This window comes from Oncorhynchus kisutch, linkage group LG29 (genome assembly GCF_002021735.2).
Source record: "Oncorhynchus kisutch isolate 150728-3 linkage group LG29, Okis_V2, whole genome shotgun sequence".
NCBI classification, from domain to species: Eukaryota; Metazoa; Chordata; class Actinopteri; order Salmoniformes; family Salmonidae; genus Oncorhynchus; species Oncorhynchus kisutch.
The window spans coordinates 22,766,343-22,785,848 of record NC_034202.2 but is presented as its reverse complement, the minus strand read 5'-3'; the positions used below and the strand labels follow the sequence as shown (position 1 = coordinate 22,785,848).

The following is a 19,506-nucleotide window of genomic DNA, read 5'->3' as shown; positions in this document are numbered from 1 at the left end:
CAAGATAAAGCATAGCAATTCGACACAATACAACAACACAGAGTTACACATGGAATAAACAAAACATACAGTCAATAATACAGTAGAACAAAGAAGAAAAAAAAGTCTATATACAGTGAGTGCAAATGAGGTAAGATAAGGGAGTTAAGTCAATAAATAGGCCATGGTGGCGAAGTAATTACAATATAGCAATTAAACACTGGAATGGTAGATCGGCAGAAGATGAATGTGGAAGTAGAGATGCTGGACTGCAAAGGAGCAAGATAAATAAATAAATAAATACAGTATGGGGATGAGGATGGTAGATCGATGGGCTGTTTACAGACGGGCTATGTACAGGTGCAGTGATCTGTGAGCTGCTCTGACAGCTGCTGATCTGTGAGCTGCTCTGGCACTTAAAGCTAGTGAGGGAGATATGAGTATCCAGCTTCAGAGATTTTTGCAGTTCGTTCCAGTCATTGGCAGCAGAGAACTGGAAGGAGAGACGACCAAAGGAGGAATTGGCTTTGGGGGTGACCAGTGAGATATAATTGCTGGAGCGCGTGCTACGGGTGGGTAATGCTATGGTGACCAGTGAGCTGAGATAAGGCGGGGCTTTACCTAGCAGAGACTTGTAGATAACCTGTAGCCAGTGGGTTTGGCGACGAGTATGAAGCGAGGGCCAACCAACGAGAGCGTACAGGTCGCAATGGTGGGTAGTGTATGGGGCTTTGGCGACAAAACGGATGGCACTGTGATAGACTGCATACAGTTTGTTGAGTAGAGTGTTGGAGGCTATTTTATAGATGACATCACCGAAGTCGAGGATCGGTAGGATGGTCAGTTTTACGAGGGTATATTTGGAAGCATGAGCAAAGGATACTTTGTTGCGATATAGGAAGCCGATTCTAGATTTAATTTTGGATTGGAGATGCTTAATGCGAGTCTGGTATTTGTAGTTGTCCACGTATTCTAAGTCAGAGCCGTTCAGAGTGGTGATGCTGGACGGGCGAGCAGGTGCGGGCAGTGATCGGTTGAATAGCATGCATTTAGTTTTACTTGCATTTAAGAGCAGTTGTAGGCCACGGAAGGAGAGTTGTATGGCATTGAAGCTCGTCTGGAGGTTAGTTAACACAGTGTCAGAGGGGCCAGAAGTATACAGAATGGTGTCGTCTGCGTAGAGGTGGATCAGAGAATCACCAGCAGCAAGAGCAACGTCATTGATGTATACAGAAAAGAGAGTCGGTCCGAGAATTGAACCCTGTGGCACCCCCATAGAGACTGCCAGAGGTCCGGACAACAGGCCCTCCAATTTGACACACTGAACACTATCAAAGAAGTAGTTGGTAAACCAGGCTAGGCAATCATTTGAAAAACCAAGGCTGTCGAGGCTGCCAATAAGAATGTGGTGATTGACAGAGTCGAAAGCCTTGGCCAGGTCGATGAATACAGCTGCAAGGTAATGTCTCTTATCGATGGCAGTTATGATGTCGTTTAGGACCTTGAGCGTGGCTGAGGTGCACCCATGACCAGCTCTGAAACCAGATTGCAGAAAGACAGGGTAGGATAGATATAGGTCTGTAGCAGTTTGGGTCTAGAGTGTCACCCCCTTTGAAGAGGGGGATGACCGCGGCAGCTTTCCAATCTTTGGGAATCTCAGACGATACGAAAGAGAGGTTGAACAGGCTAGTAATAGGAGTTGCAACAATATCGGCAGATCAATTTAGAAAGAGAGGGTCCAGATTGTCTAGCCCGGCTGATTTGTATGGGTCCAGATTTTGCAGCTCTTTCAGTACATCAGCTGTCTGGATTTGGGTGAAGGAGAAATGGTGGGGACTTTGGCGGGTTGCTGTGGAGGGTGCTGGGCAGTTGACCGGGGTAGGTGTAGCCAGGTGGAAAGCATGGCCAGCCGTAGAGAAATGCTTATTGAAATTCTCAATTATAGTGGATTTATCGGTGGTGACAGTGTTTCCTAGCTTCAGAGCAGTGGACAGCTGGGAGGAGGTGCTCTTATTCTCCATGGACTTTACAGTGTCCCAGAACTTTTTTGAGTTAGTACTACAGGATGCAAATTTCTGTTTGAAAAAGCTAGCCTTAGCTTTCCTAACTGCCTGTGTATATTTGTTCCTAACTTCCCTGAAAATCTGCTTATCATGGGGGCTATTCGATGTTAATGCAGAACGCCACAGGATGTTTTTGTGCTGGTCAAGGGCAGACAGGTCTGGAGTGAACCAAGGACTATATCTATTCCTAGTTCAAAATTTTTTGAATGGGGCATGCTTGTTTAAGATGGTGAGGAAGGCACCTTTAAAGAATAGCCAGGCATCATCTACTGACAGGATGAGGTTAATGTCATTCCAGGATACCCCGGCCAGGTCGATTAGAAAGGCCTGCTCGCAGAAGTGTTTTATGGAGCGTTTGACAGTGATGAGGGGTGATCGTTTGGTCGCAGACCTATTACGGATGCAGGCAATGAGGCAGTGATCGCTGAGATCTTGATTGAAAACAGCAGAAGTGTATTTGGAGGGCGAGTTAGTTAGGATGACATCTATGAGGGTGCCCGTGTATACGGATTTGGAGTTGTACCTGGTAGGTTCATTGATCATTTGTGTGAGATTGAGGGCATCAAGCTTAGATTGTAGGATGGCCGGGGTGTTAAGCATGTCCCAGTTTAGGTCACCTAGTAGCACGAGCTCAGAAGATAGATGGGGGGCAATCAATTCACATATGGTATCGGGGGCACAGCTGGGGGCAGAGGGAGGTCTATAGCAAGCGGCAACAGTGAGAGACTTGTTTCTGGAAAGGTGAATTTTTAGAAGTAGAAGCTTGAATTGTTTGGGTACAGACTTGGATAGTAATACAGAACTCTGCAGGCTATCTTTGCAGTAGATTGCAACACCGCCCCCATTGGCAGTTCTATCTTACCTGCTGAATAACAGTGTCTGATCTATTGAAAAACTCCCACTAAAGCAGGAAGACATAATGCTGCTATAAGACTGACATAACACCTGTCACAACTGGTTATGACATCCGCAACTGACCACGAGTTAGGCACAAATTGATTCAGCTCTTCCTCAGCTCAGCTGTAAGGTCAAAACAACATCTGCCATTTTGAAAGAAGTGACTGAGAAGGATAGCTTTATTGTACTCCTATCCTGTGGATGTTCCACAACTTAAAGTCTAACTTAATTACTTTTTGTACTTAGGGTAATTGAATATTTTCCCTTTGACATTTCACAATGATAAATACATTTACCAATCCAGGAAGAGTGGGCCATGTAATTTCTACTCTCTGGCTCATTGAATGCCAGAGGTCAAGTTGAGGCTGACCTCTGGGCTTAATGCCTGGACAAAAGTAATTATTGTCATCAAGTAATGGGTAAATACAATTACTCACATGCAGTGACATACAGCACACAGAGAGATAGATGGCAGAGAGCTTTCCTGTGATCGATGCTAAGATCAGGATTAGTGCCTGCTTAGAAATGGCTGAGGCTTGTGCTTTTTAAAGAGCAATCTAAGGCACATATAAGTCATCCATTACAGCTTTATACCACATAGTGCTGATGGAGACTTAAACAGAGGCGCCAGAATAACCAAGCTGCTTCAGACTGATGCATGTGCCATGTATCAGCCTGCCTGTGTCTGGATTCATACTGGGTAGGCTATGTAGAAACTTGAGTGCTCTTTGGGAGGATGGTAAAAATTGGGGAATAGGCTTTGTAAGACCACTAGCCATGCTAGCTTACAACTCGCAACTCACAAACAGCAAACAAGACATGAACCAAGGCTGGTGTGGAAAATGGATAGCCTGGTGTGTGTGTGTGTGTGTGTGTTCCCTGAGGCAAGAGAAGAAACAGGAGGCTTGGGATGCACATTCCTGTTCTGGATCATTCCCCTGGTGACTGTGTATCTTCCTCCCCTGCCTACCCCTCTACCTATTCCTCTCCCCGTCTTCCTTCCCCTCCTCCATTAACATGTGGCAAGACCGCTCGGCTGTGTCTACATCCTCTCAGCATGACTGCTCCTCCTCCCCTCATCCTCCAAGCGCTTCTCTTCCTCTGGTAAAAACACTGTTCCCTCCGTAAGCTCATTTTGTCAAAATACAAGTCCTCCTCCCTACACTCATCAAACACTGCATAGTTAACTAACATACAGTACCAGTCAAAAGTTTGGACACACCTACTCATTCAAGGGTTTTTCCTTATTTTTACTATATTCTACATTTTAGATTAATAGTGAAGACATCCAAACTATGCAATAACACATATGGAATCATGTAGTAACTCTAAGCCACCCTTTGCCTTGATAAACAGCTCTGCACACTCTTGGCATTCTCTCAACCAGCTTTACCTGGAACGCTTTTCCAACAGTCTTGAAGGAGTTCCCACATATGCTGAGCACTTGTTGGCGGCTTTTCCTTCACTCTGCGGTCCAACTCATCCCAAACCATCTCAATTGGGTTGCGGTCAGGTGATTGTGGAGGCCAGGTCATCTGATGCAGCACTCAATCACTCTCCTTCTTGATCAAATAGCCCTTACACATCCTGGAGATGTGTTGGGTTATTGGCCTGCTGAAAAACAAATGATATTTGGACTAAGCGTAAACCAGATGGGATGGCGTATCACTGTAGAATGCTGTGGTAGACATGCTGGTAAATTGTGCCTTGAATTCTAAATAAATCACTGACAGTGTCACCAGCAAATCAACCCCACACCATCACACCTCCTCCCCCATGCTTCATGGTGGGAAACACACATGCAGAGATCATCCACTCACCTACTCCGCGTCTCACAAAGACACGCTGGTTGGAACCAAAAATCTCAAATTTGGACTCATCAGACCAAAGGACAGATTTCCACCCGTCTAACAGCCATTGCTCATGTTTCTTGGCCTAAGCAAGTCTCTTCTTATTATTTGTGTCCTTTAGTAGTGGTTTCTTTGCAGCAATTCAACCATGAAGGCCTGAGTCATGCAGCCTCCTCTGAACAGTTGATGTTGAGATGTGTATGTTACTTGAACTCTGTGAAGCATTTAATTGGGCTGCAATTTATGAGGCTGGTAACTCTAATGAACTTATCCGCTGCAGCAGAGGTAACTATGGGTCTTCCATTCCAGTGGTAGTCCTCATGAGAGCCAGTTTCACCATAGGGCTTGATGGTTTTTCCACTGCACTTGAACAAACTTTCAAAGTTATTGACATTTTCTTGATTTGACTGACCTTCATGCCTTAAAGTAATGATGGACTGTCATTTTCTCTTTGCTTATTTGAGCTGTTCTTGCCGTAATATGGACTTGGTCTTTTACCAAATAGGGCTATCTTCTGTATACCACCCCTACCTTGTCACAACACAACCGACTGGCCAAAAACGCATTAAGAAGGAAATGAATTCCACATATGAACTTTTAACAAGGCACACCTGTTAATTGAAATGCATTCAAGGTGACTACCTCATGAAGCTGGTTGAGAGAATGCCAAGAGTGTGCAAAGCTGTCATCAAGACAAAGGGTGGCTATTTTTTTTCATGTTGTTTGTCTGTAATTTTTGTAATGACTTGGTGCTGCCTATTTTGGCCAGGATGCTCTTGAAATTTTGATTTGAAATCTCAATGAGCCCTTCCTGGTTAAATAAAGGTTAAATAAAATAAAATAAAAATGGAAGAATATCAAATATATTTTGATTTGTTTAACACATGATTCCATTTATGTTATTTCATAGTTGATGTCTTCACTATTATTCTACAAACAAATGAGTAGGTGTGTACACGCTTTTGACTGGTACTGTATATTAATTTGTCTTTATGCTGTCTTGGATGTCTAGAAACTGTCCATTAGTAGCTGTATATTAATGTATTAGGATTACTTTGCTCTATTTTGGGGCTTGGCTGAGGCCCTGGTGTCATATCATAGGAGGATTTCATACTGAGACACCAGATGGAGACCAGTAGTGAGAAAGATACATCAAGCTCGGCACTTCCGCTATGGACAAAACCTTACCATCCACACCAGTGGGAATATTACACATGTATGATCCTTAAAGAGAAACTGCCATATAGAGGCTGTTTAAACAGGTCTATATAATGTACAGTGCCTTGCAAAAGTATTCATCCCCCTTGGCGTTTTTCCTATTTTGTTGCATTACAACCGGTAATTTAAATAGATTTTTATTTGGATTTCATGTCATGGACATACACAAAATAGTCCAAATTGGTGAAGTGAAAAAAATAACTTTAAAAAATGTTAAAAATTACAAACTGAAAAGTGTTGCATGCATATGTGGTGGGTTGTCTCAGTTGAGCACATCTTTTGCTATGAAGCCTCTAAATAAGATCTGGTGCAACCAAATTATCTTCAGAAGTCACATAATTAGCTAAATAAAGTTCACCTGTGTGCAATCTAAGTGTCACATGATATATATACAACAAAATAGGAAAAATGCAGAGGGGGGTGAATACTTTCACAAGCCACTGTAAGTGGCATGTAATTTAGATCAGACAAAAGTGTCTTGCAAAACACTAGTGTAAAGGGAGATCTGACTATGGATAGCCTATTTCAGCCTGTATGGTTGCAACCTGTGGCTTTAGCTTACCATACATCAGGTTGTAAAGTACTAGAGCATGCTTCACATGAATGGAATTAATAAATGACAGTGGCCTTCTCATGAATGGGAGGTTATATACTAGTGCTGCCGCTGCCAGTATACAGTATTCAAGGAGGATGGGATTTAATGTAATGGTGGGGAACAAGTGTGTGTGTGTGTGTGTATGGGCGGACAGCATTACAGAGCAAGGCATCTCTTTTACACTCCTGTTTCAGTGATTGTGGCGTTAATATTGAATCATGTATTAAAGAACCACTGTTTTCAAGACACCGTTAAATAGACAACATTTTTCTCACTTTGCAATAATCAAGTGTCACAACTATTTGACTCAAGGAATCTTGATTTTCAAGGCCAATCTAAGGTTGCATGAAGATAGAATGAACTACTTGAGCGTTTCGAAATCGACAATGGACTAGCATGGTCTGAGTGATTGGTGGGTCAACGGTTAATGAGCCCAATAACGAGATGGCATTAAACTGTGTGTGTGTTTGTGTGTGTGAGGCATGAATCATGGGTGTGATCAGCGAGTGTATCCCAGCAGCGCTGATGAGAAGGTACTTAACTGTGTGTGCGCATCCATGTGTGCATGTCATGTGTGTGTTACAGGCATGAATCATGCCTGCAATCCCAGGGAACATGTATGTTAGGGATGATTAGATTGTGTAAGAGAGAGAGAGAGAGGCATGCGTCCCAACACTAATGAGATGGGCCTGTGTGTGCTGGGCTTAGCATATTGGCCAGGTTTTCAATCTAGAGTACCCTCACAGCCAACCTTTATACAATCAGGAGGGGTGATGGAAAGAGCTTGGCTAAAAGGTAACAACACTTGAGTGATCCAGTACATTGTGGGTTAACTGCCTGTTCAGGGGCAGAACGACAGATTTGTACCTTGTCAGCTCGGGGGTTTGAACTTGCAACCTTCCGGTTACTAGTCCAACGCTCTAACCACTAGGATACCCTGCCGCCCCATGTACTTCCTCAAAAAAGGGAGAGGATTATCAAGATGTGCTCAACTGAGACAACCCACCACAGTAAAGTATTTACCGAGGGGCTAGAAAATATATTAGCTTACCATACATCAGGTTGTAAAGTACTAGAGCATGCTGCACATGAATGGAATTAATAAATGACAGTGGCCTTCTCATGAATGGGAGGTTATATACTAGTGCTGCCGCTGCCAGTATACAGTATTCAAGGAGGATGGGATTTAATGTAATGGTGGGGAACAAGTGTGTGTGTGTGTGTGTGTATGGGCGGACAGCATTACAGAGCAAGGCAAGATGTGCTCAACTGAGACAACCCACCACAGTAAAGTATTTACCGAGGGGCTAGAAAATATATTACAAGACCACACGGTGTACTCAAGAATGGTGTAGTGTGGGATTTCTTTGTTTAACCTATGAGGCAGCTAGGCCCGAAAGAAGCTCAGCCCTCAGGCTAAAGACAACTGGAACGAGTAATCATGAATCAAATCAGGGCCCTGTCCCAATATTTAGGCCTACAAATTCTCCTTTCCTTCCTCCCTTGCAGTTATCACAGAGACACAGATGTGGTTGGAATAAGAGCAAAATAATCAAACTGTCACAAGGGTTGGAATGATGACAGCAACAGGTGTTTTCACTTATCCAAACCCCAACAGACTACCACAAGGAAAGAAATAAGGGTGCAAGTACTCAAACAGGGTCTGAGACTCTTCAGAAAGAGAGTCCTCTTTTCGGGGTCAAAGTGCACAGAGCTGTCCAAATAAAAAAAGGGTGTTGAAAAGTTTAGGTTTCAGTTCAATGCGGTTAGAAATTCCCATTGACAGTGATATACCATCCTCATTGTTTAATCTGTTTACGTCCGCTGTATGTGTCTAATGATTCCATTGACAGTGTTAATCTGCCTTTACAGCCCTTGTTGGATGCTGGCTGCAGCCAACAAGGTAACAGCATTCCCTTAATCCCCCCTAACTAGTCAATAAAATACCAGCTAATGAATAGGAGTGTGAATGAACTCTAGCTGCAATAGAAAGCAATCTGCAAACCCATGAATTAAGTTTCTTCTCAGGGAGATAATGACGTACACATTATTTCCCCCAAAACACAATGTTGTTTGCTAGGTGTAGAGGAAGACGAAGTTGGGTAATGTGTGTTGGGTGAGGGGGCATGAGATTATTTTCAACCAGGGAAGGCAATGTATTCTCTGCTATACAGGACGCTGACTGATGCACATAAACATTCACTCACTCTCACGCACACCACGCATGCACATGCACACACACGCACTTCTATTCACACAGGAGAATATGAAGGATTCACTCTGGACTCATCAGCTGATGTATAAAACCCTCTCTTAATATTAATAAATGACAGAATATAATACAAGGCCTCCACATACTAACAAGTCTCATGGTCTATGTGAGTGCATGAAGGAAGTTAAAACGTTTGGACCTTTTACATGTCGGCCTTTCATAAACATGTAGAAAAAAGGACCAACCCTGGCATGAAAATCAAATCATTGGCTACATAGCATCCACTCTGTACGTTCTCCCTAGTCTGAAAACATCCAAAAACATGACACGAACACATCCATAAAGTCCCAGGCCAATCTACAGACAACCAAAGCATTGATAGTTACACATCCTCCCTGTGTCAGCAACCAGATGTTCCATTAGGGCTGTAATCGAAACGGCTGTATATAGCAGTGCCGGCAGGACAAGCCCGTAAAGTGGGGCTCCTAATTGCGTGTGTGGGGGGGTGGGTGACTAGTGACTACACTTTCTCACTCAGACACAAACATCTCTGTCACTGACAACTGATAACGTTCAACCTCCCATTCTCTCCGGTGCCTGTGCTAATCTACACAGAGACGGTGTCATGATGTTAATCTCAGTAATAAACCACTAAATGATTTATGTGGGTCCAAAAAGGCGCACAGAAGGGGACATGGCGCACAGAAGGGGACATGGCAGCTCATGAGACTGCCCCATATGATTCATAAGAAATATGGATGCATTAATGAAGGGGTGTGATGGTGTGAGAACTGCTCAGGGAAGGTGATGGAGATTATGCTGATACCCTTATGATGATACTCCTCAAAGCTAAGGAGAGCCCCGATGTCACGACTTCCGCCGAAGTTGGTCCCTCTCCTTGTTGGGGCGGCGTTCGGCGGTCGACGTCACCGGTCTTCTAGCCATCGCCGCTCCATCTTTCATTTGTCCATTTGTTTTGTCTTGTTTTCCACACACCTGGTTTACAACTCCTCATGGTTACTATGTGTATTTAGCCCTCTGTTCCCTCCATGTCTGTGTGGGGTATTGTTTATTGTCTAGGTTGGCACGCTTCCGGCTGCATTCGCTCATAGTTTAGGGATCCCCATTGCTCCAGTGGCTGTTCCCTTCCCAGTTCACGCTCTAGATATTCAACCCTTAGGGTCCGGGTTTATTAGGGAGGCCACCGCTCCCCTGGGCATGGTGACGCAAGGGGGTCACAAGGAGAGAATCAGTCTCTTCCTCATTGACTCTCCTGTGTTTCCCGTGGTGCTAGGCCTTCCCTGGTTAGCCTGTCATGACCCCACTGTCTCATGGCAGCGGAGGGCTCTTACGGGGTGGTCGCGTGAGTGCTCAGGGAGGTGTGTAGGGGTTTCCTTTGGTGTTACCACGGTGGAAAGTCCAGACCAGGTCTCCACCGTGCGCATTCCCCCCCGAATATTCCGATTTGGCTCACGCCTTCTCCAAGAAGAAGGCGACTCAATTACCACCCCATCAATAAACCTACAGGTAGTGTCACGGTCTTCCTCCTCTTCATCTGAAGAGGAGAGGCGAGAAGGATCAGAGGACCAATATGCGGCGTGGTATGTGTTCATAGTGAAGTTTAATAAAGAGAACACTGAACACTGCAACACTATACAAAAGAGTAACAAAAACAATAAACCAATGATGACCGTGAAGCTACAAAATGAGACCTGTTCTGACACAAGCCACTAACATAGACAATCACCCACAAACAAACAGTGCAACCCAGGCTACCTAAGTATGATTCTCAATCAGAGACAACTAATGACACCTGCCTCTGATTGAGAACCATACCATACTAAACATAGAAATACCCAAATCATAGAAAAACAAACATAGACTGCCCACCCAACTCACGCCCTGACCATACTAAATAAATACAAAAACAAAGGAAATAAAGGTCAGAACGTGACAGGTAGACGCCGCACTTCCCAGGAGTCACGTGTATCCCCTGTCACAGGCGGAGACAGTGGCTATGGAGACATATGTCTCCGAATCCCTGCGTCAGGGGTACAGTCGGTCCTCCACTTCACCCGCCTCCTCAAGATTATTTTTTGTGAATAAGGAGGGAGGTCTGCGCCCGTGTATTGACTATTGAGCCCTAAACCAGATAACTGTGAAGTACAGTTACCCGCTACCTCTCACAGCCACAGCAATTAAGTCAATGCACGGGGCGCGCTTCTTCACTAAACCAGATCTCAGGAGCGCTTACAACCTGGTGCGTATCCGGGAGGGAGACGAGTGGAAGACGGCGTTCAGTACTACCTCAGGGCATTATGAGTACCTCGTCATGCCGTACGGGTTGATGAATGCCCCATCAGTCTTCCAAGCCTTTGTGGAAGAGATTTTCAGGGACCTGCACGGGCAGGGTGTAGTGGTGTATATTGATGACATTCTGATATACTCCGCTGCACGCGCCGAGCATGTGTCCTTGGTGCGCAGCGAGCTTGGTCGATTGTTGGAGCATGACCTGTACGTCAAGGCTGAGAAATGCCTGTTCTTTCAGCAGTCCGTCTCCTTCCTAGGATACCGCATTTCCACCTCAGGGGTGGAGATGGAGAGTGACAGCATTTCAGCCGTGCGTAATTGGCCGACTCCCACCACTTTTGGGCAACTAAGGGCTCTGTTTACCTCGGCTCCCGTGCTGGCACATCCAGATCCCTCTTTGGCGTTCACTGTGGAGGTGGACGCGTCCGAACCTGGGATAGGAGCCGTGCTCTCTCAGCGCTTGGGTACGCAACCGAAGCTCCGCCCCTGTGCCTTCTTCGCGAAGAAGCTCAGCCCGGCAGAGCAGAACTATGATGTGGGGGACCAGGAGCTGTTGGCTGTCGTCAAAGCGTTGAAGGCGTGGAGACATTATCTTGAGGGGGCTAAACACCCCTTTCTCATCTGGACTGACCACCGCAACCTGGAGTACATCCCGGCAGCAAGGAATCTGAATCCTCGCCAGGCAAGGTGGGCCATGTTTTTTACCCGTTTTGTTTTCACCCTTTCTTACAGACCAGGTTCCCAGAATGTGAAGGCAGACGCACTGTCCCGGCCTCCTGCCTGGTGGCACCGATAGTGTGGAAGCTGGAAGTGGACATTGAGCGGGCGTTACGTGCAGAGCCCGCTCCCCTCCAGTGTCCCGTTGGGCGGCTGTACGTTCCGTTTGCTGTCCGTGACCGGTTGATCTATTGGGTCCATACGTCACCCTCCTCTGGTTATCCCGGAATCGGTCGGGCGGTGCGCTGTCTGAGTGGGAAGTACTGGTGGCCCACCTTGGCCAAGGACGTGGGGGTTTATGTTTCCTCCTGCTCGGTGTGCGCCCAGTGTAAGGCTGCTAGGCACCTGCCCAGATGGTCGCACCTGTCGATCGATTTCCTTACCAATCTCCCCCCATCACAGGGTAACACCACGATCCTGGTTGTTGTGGATTGTCCTGCCTTCTCCTCCCTCTGCCCGGTCTCCCTACGGCCCTACAGACTGCGACGGCCTTGTTTACACACGTCTTCCGGCACTACGGGGTGCCTGAGGATATAGTGTCTGATCGGGGTTCCCAGTTCACTTCGAGGGTCGGAAGGCGTTCATGGAACATCTGGGGTCTCGATCAGCCTTACCTCGGGTTTTCACACCGAGAGTAATGGACAGGTGGAAAGAGTGAACCAGGATGTGGGTAGGTTTCTGCGGTCTTATTGCCAGGACCGGCCGGGGGAGTGGGCGACGTTCGTGCCCTGGGCCGAGATGGCTCAGAACTCGCTTCGCCACTCCTCCACTTACCTCTCTCCCTTCCAGTGCGTATTGGGGTATCAGCCAGTTCTGCCGCCTTGGTATCAGAGTCAGACTGAGGCTCCTGCGGTAGACGACTGGTTCAGGCGCACGGAGGAGACATGGGACGCCGCCCATGTTCACCTCCAGCGGGCCGTGCTGCACCAGAAAGCCAGCGCAGACCGTCACCGCAGTGAGGCCCCAGTGTTCGCACCGGCGGACCGGGTCTGGCTCTCAACCCGAAACCTGCCCCGAAACCTGCCCTGCCGGAAGCTGGGGCCACGGTTTGTGGGGCCATTTAAAGTCCTGAGGAGACTGAACGAGGTGAGTTACAGGTTACAGCTTCCCCCCGATTATTGTATTAACCCCTCGTTCCATGTGTCTCTCCTCAGGCCAGTGGTGGCTGGCCCGCTCCAGAAGTCTGAGGTGCGGGAGGTTCCTCCGCCTCCTCTGGACATCGAGGGGGCCCTGGCATACTCTGTTCGCTCCATACTAGATTTGAGGCATCGGGCGAGGGGCCTTCAGTACCTCGTGGACTGAGAGGGGTACGGCCCGGAGGAGAGATGCTGGGTCCCGGTGGGGGACGTATTGGACCCTTCAATTCTGCGGGAGTCCACCGTCTCCATCCGGATCGCCCTGCACCTCGCCCTCCGGGTCGTCCCCGAGGCTGGTGTCGGCGCGCTGCTGGAGCCGCGCGTCAAGGGGGGGGTACTGTCACGACTTCCCCCGAAGTTCATCCCTATCCTTGTTCGGGAGGCGTTAGGCGGTCGACGTCACCGGTCTTCTAGCAATCGCCGCTCCATCTTTCATGTTTCCATTTGTTTTGTCTTGTTTACCACACACCTGGTTTACATCTCCTCATGATTACTATGTGTATTTAGCCCTCTTGTTTTTGTCACGCGGTTGCATTCTGTTCTTACTATTGCCTCAGTAAAGTGCTTCTTTGTTCACTCATCTCTGCTCTCCTGCGCCTGACTTCCATGCACCAGCTACACCCACCGCAGGACACCCGATCAACACTTAGGGAGAGTTGGAATCCTTACCCGGACCAAGCAGAAAATGTATTGCGATACACCACTGTGTTTCTATAGTCAAAAGAGTTCTGTGGGTTTGACAAGTTATCTTGCTGAAGAGTAAAGACATAGGGATGGTGTCACAGTTAGAATACATGTGATTTCAACTTAATCCATTCAGGAAGTAAACTTAAATTAAATTAACTTCTGGAATTGAGAAATCCTCATTATAGATGAATGGCTACATTGCCCAATCTTATACACAGCTCTAGAATTACCCTCTCCTAATCATAAACAGGGGGTACCATGATGTCAAGCCATACAGGCCGGTGGCTACTATAAACAGGAGAGGAGAATGTGAGAAAATTGCGTTATCATAAGCAGCACTGACCTCTAGAGCATTACCAGGCTTACTACACCTACCCTCAATTCAATCCCCCCATTTTTACATGACAGTCCCTTCCCAGAAGGAGATTATAGTTATTTTCAATGGTTCAACATTCATACAGCATGACAACACTTCTCAGGGTTCTGTGTGTTACATACTACACAGAGTATGAGGGTTGGAGGTGCCATGACACCTTGAGTTGAGTTTGAGTTTATCTTTATTTTTACAGGGACAGTGCACATTAATCAACATTTCATTTTAGCCAACCGGCTAATTTTCAACCGCAGTCCCTGGGCAGGTTATTAAAAACAATTACAATATAAACAATAGCAACATAGAACAAGCAAGACATAGCATACAGACAGAGCAACATAGGACAAGCAAGACATAGCATACAGACAGAGCAACATAGGACAAGCAAGACATAGCATACAGACAGAGCAACATAGGACAAGCAAGACGTAGCATACAGACAGAGCAACATAGGACAAGCAAGACGTAGCATACAGACAGAGCAGCATAAAACAAAAAGCAGCAAGACAAAATTCATAAAAGCAACAAAGTGTTTCCACACCTCACAAGCTACAGACAACAGACAACATGGAGAGCGGCAACACACAGCTAGGGACCATGTTCACAAATCTGATTGACCTTTAGCCATGTCTTCAAGCATTTTGTGAAAGTGTGATATGTGGTGCAGTTATGTGTGTCTGATGGCAGTGTATTCCAGACATGGGAAGCTCTCACAGAGAATGCAGATTTACTAAAGGTGCTTTTCCTTAGGGGAACTATACAGTCACCTCTCATGGCAGACCTTGTGGATCTGCTGCCATATGTCTGGGTTTTCTGTTTAACAAAAATATTGAGTGGAGGGGGAGCCAGGCCATTGAGGATCTTGAATACAAGACATGCGTCGGTGTATTGCACAAGATTTTCCCAACTCAAGAGCTCATGCTTTCTAAGGATGTGACAATGATGATGGCTATTGGGCTTCCTATCAAGCACTTTGAGAGCCTGTTTGTAGACAGACTGAATAGGTTTTAATGTTGTACAGCAAGCTTGGGCCCAACTAGTCAAGCAGTATGTTAAGTGGGGGAGTATCATAGATTTGAAGTACAGTTTTGCTACCTCTGTAGTCAAACAATTTCGTATAAATCGGAAATTAGCTAGGTTGAATTTGGTTATTTGAATTACCTTTTTCACATGCCTTACATAAACACTGTTGTCTGTTCTGGAATTCCAATTTCTTCAGACCACCATTCATTACACACTCATTCCTTCATCATTGGCCGTAATAAAGATCTCATAACTCAGAGGCTAAGTAGTCAGCTGATACTCCCTGATCTTGGTGGGTGGCACTGGCACACCCCCAAATGGTGGGTGGCACTGGCAGCCAATTTGTACTGGGCCGGAGAATGGCTTGTCACTAGAAACAACTAGGCCTAATTTGCTCATTGGGTGGCTCACAAGAAAATTCTAAAGGAAACATACCAGGAATCAATACAATGCAATATTACCACCAGCACTACCAGCGTCACCAGAGGCATACTCACTGTGTTGGCCAGCTCCAGGTAATTTCCCCCCAGGGGGGCACAGCGGGCGCTGGTCTGGGACAGGAGCATATGAAGGGCAGCCTGCTGTTCTAGGACAGTCCCAGGTGGTTCCAGGACCTTCTGGAGGATGGCTGGCTGCTGCTGGTTCTGTGTTTGCTGAGGCTGGATGTCTGGACTCTGGAGGTCCCTGGCCCCAGAGTCGTACTCCCAGCTCTCTCTGGCCCCTGACAGGGCCCCTAGGGAACACATGTTATAAATCAAAACTAAACAGATAGTAACTTAAAACTAATAAGCACTGTGAAGGGTTTACACTCCCAACCAGATCTGATTCAAGAGAACCTCAGTCTACATATTTTTCTGCATGCCTTATTGCTTCCCTGTGCATGTAGATTTACATGTTTTGTCCTCTGTGGATTACTTTTGAAGTGGTTTCATGCACATGTAAAGTGGGGCGAGTTAGGCTGATTGAATTAGTCACTATAAATGGCTCATGTTCGTGAATGATCTTGAGGTAAACATTCCTGGCCATTATGCTCTCATTTCATTACATAATAATGAGCACTCGCAGATATTCCAGGAACAATTAAAACAAAGGTGACTGAAGGTGTAGGCTAGCAACAATGATAAAAACCCTAGCCTCAGTCATGCAGGTTATGTTGTGGTTGTTAGAGGTTTGGTGTCAGTTGTTAATGGTTAATGACTGTGGTATAAGAGTAAGTAGTGGTAGTTTGTGGTTAGTTGTTGGATGTTAGGTTTAGTTGTTTGGTGTTGCCTGTTCTTAGTTGGTTTTATGCTTGTAGGCAGCTGTGATTAGTTGCCGTCTCTTGTTCAACAATACCGTTTACAATACCGTTTACAATCTCCAAACTCACCCAGGCTGTTCTCGCTGCTGGTTGGCCAAGAGGTGATGTGTTCCCTGAGCTTCCTAGTTTCAGAGTCCTGGTGGCGTTGGGAGAGCTCACCCTCCTCCTTGCGGATCTCGTTGACCAGCTGCATGCGGCAGCGGGTGAAGTCCTCGAAGGAAATCTTGCCTCGCTCATCCGCTCCCAGCTGGCCCATGATCTCTGCCACAGACTCCTCCATGTTAAGCTGTCTGCACACCATCAGCAGGTCATTCCTAACAGGAGAGAGGGAGATGGAAAAAGAAAGGGAGAGAAGGACATAAGATAGAGAAGGAAAGAAAGGCAGAGGGAAAAGGAGAGAGAGAGCGAGGAAGAGAATGGTTTTCAATTGTCTGAAGAGTGGTGTACAAGTTGCAGCACTAACCTGAATTTCTGGTACATTAACCAGGGCACCAGCCTGAGAAATGTGCTTCACTTCTCAAAGAAGTGAAAAGTGATATTCGGAAAGGTTTAGAGGGGGTAAATAGGTTTCTTAGATGAAGTTGAAAAGCACACAATTCGTGTCAGGCAAAATATATTCCCCTAAAAGGGGGATTTGATCCCAGTATGCCCTTCAAGCTGTAGTTATTTAGCACAATGGATATCTTATCATCAGTTTCATGTCTAAGGGTTTGTATGCATGGTTCAAGTTGTCACCTTTAAGGCCTTACAGAGGCAACCAATCCATTTTATACCGTGCATTCTAGGCCACAAATAGTATCTCAAGTGGCTAAGCAAACCATGGGTTTCTCTGTAAAAACAGAAGAACAGACGTGTTTGAGTTGAGTCAAAAGTGCCAATACTCTTAATTAAGCTCTCGCTCCTCTCCTGCATGTTTTACTTTTCCTCACTGCTCACTCTGCTTCTGTATAGCCTTCAGCAGGCCTACTTTATTTACTAACAAGAACAATCAACACGTCAGAGTTCATAAACATCTTATAATTAGAGACCACCACTGTGATTATAACTCATATCGCTGTGTAAACTGTAACAGTAAGTTATTAAAACTTACTGCCACCATAACTCACACTCACAAGACTATGTTAGGACAGGAATAGGCCTAGATTCTTATCCCGAGGTATGGGCAAATGTTCCATTTCAGTTCCCTGTGCTCGGGAGTCTTCTCTGTGATCTTGACTGGCTCATGCCATCTTGATGTGTCTTTGGGTGCTGCATCAAAACCAGTTGCTGTGATCGGCGTTGGAGGGTTGGTGTTTATTTACACTATGTAGGCTAAGGCCTCGTCAATAAACATGGGGCCGCGGGAAAGCAGTAATGAACAGCATTAGTGCATAAGCTATTAGAACAGGAGCATCGATACATTTTCTTGTAACAAGCTAAAAACTGGATGGTAATTATTATGATATTGTTGGTCACATAATAAGAAGTACAGTGTGTTATTGGTCAACAGTTTATTATATTCTGGAGCTAGTCAGTGGTCTGGGGGTCTAGTTTCATCTAGTTAGATCACTGTTGCAACATTTCCATCGTCAAACGGAAATTTGAGTAGCTAGCGAAGTTTCAAAACCTCAAGCCAACGCCATGGCATGCAGATGTTTTGTAGGTTGCCTTTGCCAGTTGTCGAGCCTGAGCATATTTCGAATACCTAGGTATTGTTTCCAAGCAGTCAAACCCAAATCTGAGAAATTATTCGCTACTGAACTCACCGGAAAATGAAATTAGTTTATATTACAAAACTAAAGCAAAGAATCGCAGCTAAATCAATTGTAATATTTTCAGCTCGTAGCTAACGTTAGATGTATGGACAATATGTAACATTGAATTCTAAATCCACCTTGTAGTTAATAAATAGCATACCTGTTGATGTATCCATCACCGTCTCCGTCGCAAGTCAGAAACAACCGCCTCATCCTCTCCTCTTCGCCGGTGCTAGATGTGTCACTACTACCGCTACTCACACTCACAGCCGCCATGAGCTTCCCTCAATAAATACTCTAACTTGGCTACTACCGCTTCTAGTATCCAATCTCAACAAAGTAACTGCTCCTTCATCACACTTCCCGTAAGTGTAGGCTAATAGCCGGCACTGGGTTGAATAGAAACAAATGTAAACTTGGGTTTAGGTCATTTCTGCGAAAAGAAGGGTGCAGCGTGTGCCGTAAAAGTCAAGCTCGACATCTGTTGGGGGTCAGCGAGGGCGTTAAAATGCTTTGGGGTAAACTGTTGGTGAGGCGGAGTGGGTTGGTCTTTCGGCAGTCTAGCAGAGCATTGCAATGCACTTTGTAGGATATTGCCCTGTGCAGCATTACAACTATGCACAATGATTGCACATTTGATAGTTAAAATAGCAAAACTATTGATAACTATTTATAATTTAAACGAGGACTGTCAATAAAGTTACCACATGTATGTTGTTGCAAAGTAACAAAGCATTTCATTGATGAAACATGAATACCTGAAGTAATAATATAGGCCTAGCTAGGTAATAGACCAGTATGTAATGGCTGTGAGCTATTTACAGAATACATTTGCCTAATGGTACAGCAAACTGTCCATAGAATTCAAGATAACATAAATATAATAGATGTAGGCCTGGCTATCTCTATGAAACCATCTTTCACAGCAAAGAACAGGAGACTTCATCATGTCTAAAGTCTGGACTCTGAACAAATGTAGTTTGTGGGTGGATCTTTTCCCCCTCTTGTACTCTACTCTTGTCTTTTCTCAGCTCCTTGGTTTAACTGTTGTAACTGACCCGATAGTGAACCTGGTGAGTCTGCTTGACTCGTGACTTTGCATTAGCCAATTGAGCTGACTCCTAGGTGCCTTCAGGTCGAAATGTCTCACAAGGTCACCTGACTAAAGTTAACCGAATCACCTCTGCTTTCACCCCTTCCACTTCCTACATTGGTGCTGTGACTCAGATTATGTCTACATCAATTGCTCAAATTTCTTCAAAGACGAGATGCTTCGGTCTATAGCCAGAGGACTCCTGATATCTCCAGGACTGATAGATACTGTTAGTATAATTTTTCTATTAATTAGTTGTTGTCTAGTACTGTCTTTTTGCTTGCTAGGGCCATCAACTTTAAGAACTGTCTGTCTTC

At 45.6% G+C, this 19,506-nt stretch overlaps 1 protein-coding gene across 1 annotated transcript in view; it reads right to left on the bottom strand.

Moving 5' to 3' along the window:
* Nucleotides 1–18,598, bottom strand: part of LOC109874406 (colorectal mutant cancer protein) — a 136,628-nt gene extending 118,030 nt beyond the window's left edge. The window contains exons 1-3 of the mRNA XM_020466291.2: nucleotides 18,257–18,598; nucleotides 16,430–16,674; nucleotides 15,558–15,793 (exon numbers count right to left, since the gene is read on the bottom strand). Of these exons, the coding sequence (XP_020321880.2) occupies nucleotides 15,558–15,793; nucleotides 16,430–16,674; nucleotides 18,257–18,372 (597 nt within the window). The 5' untranslated portion in view covers nucleotides 18,373–18,598. The remainder of the gene's footprint in view (nucleotides 1–15,557; nucleotides 15,794–16,429; nucleotides 16,675–18,256) is intronic.
* Nucleotides 18,599–19,506: the final 908 nt, after the last annotated feature.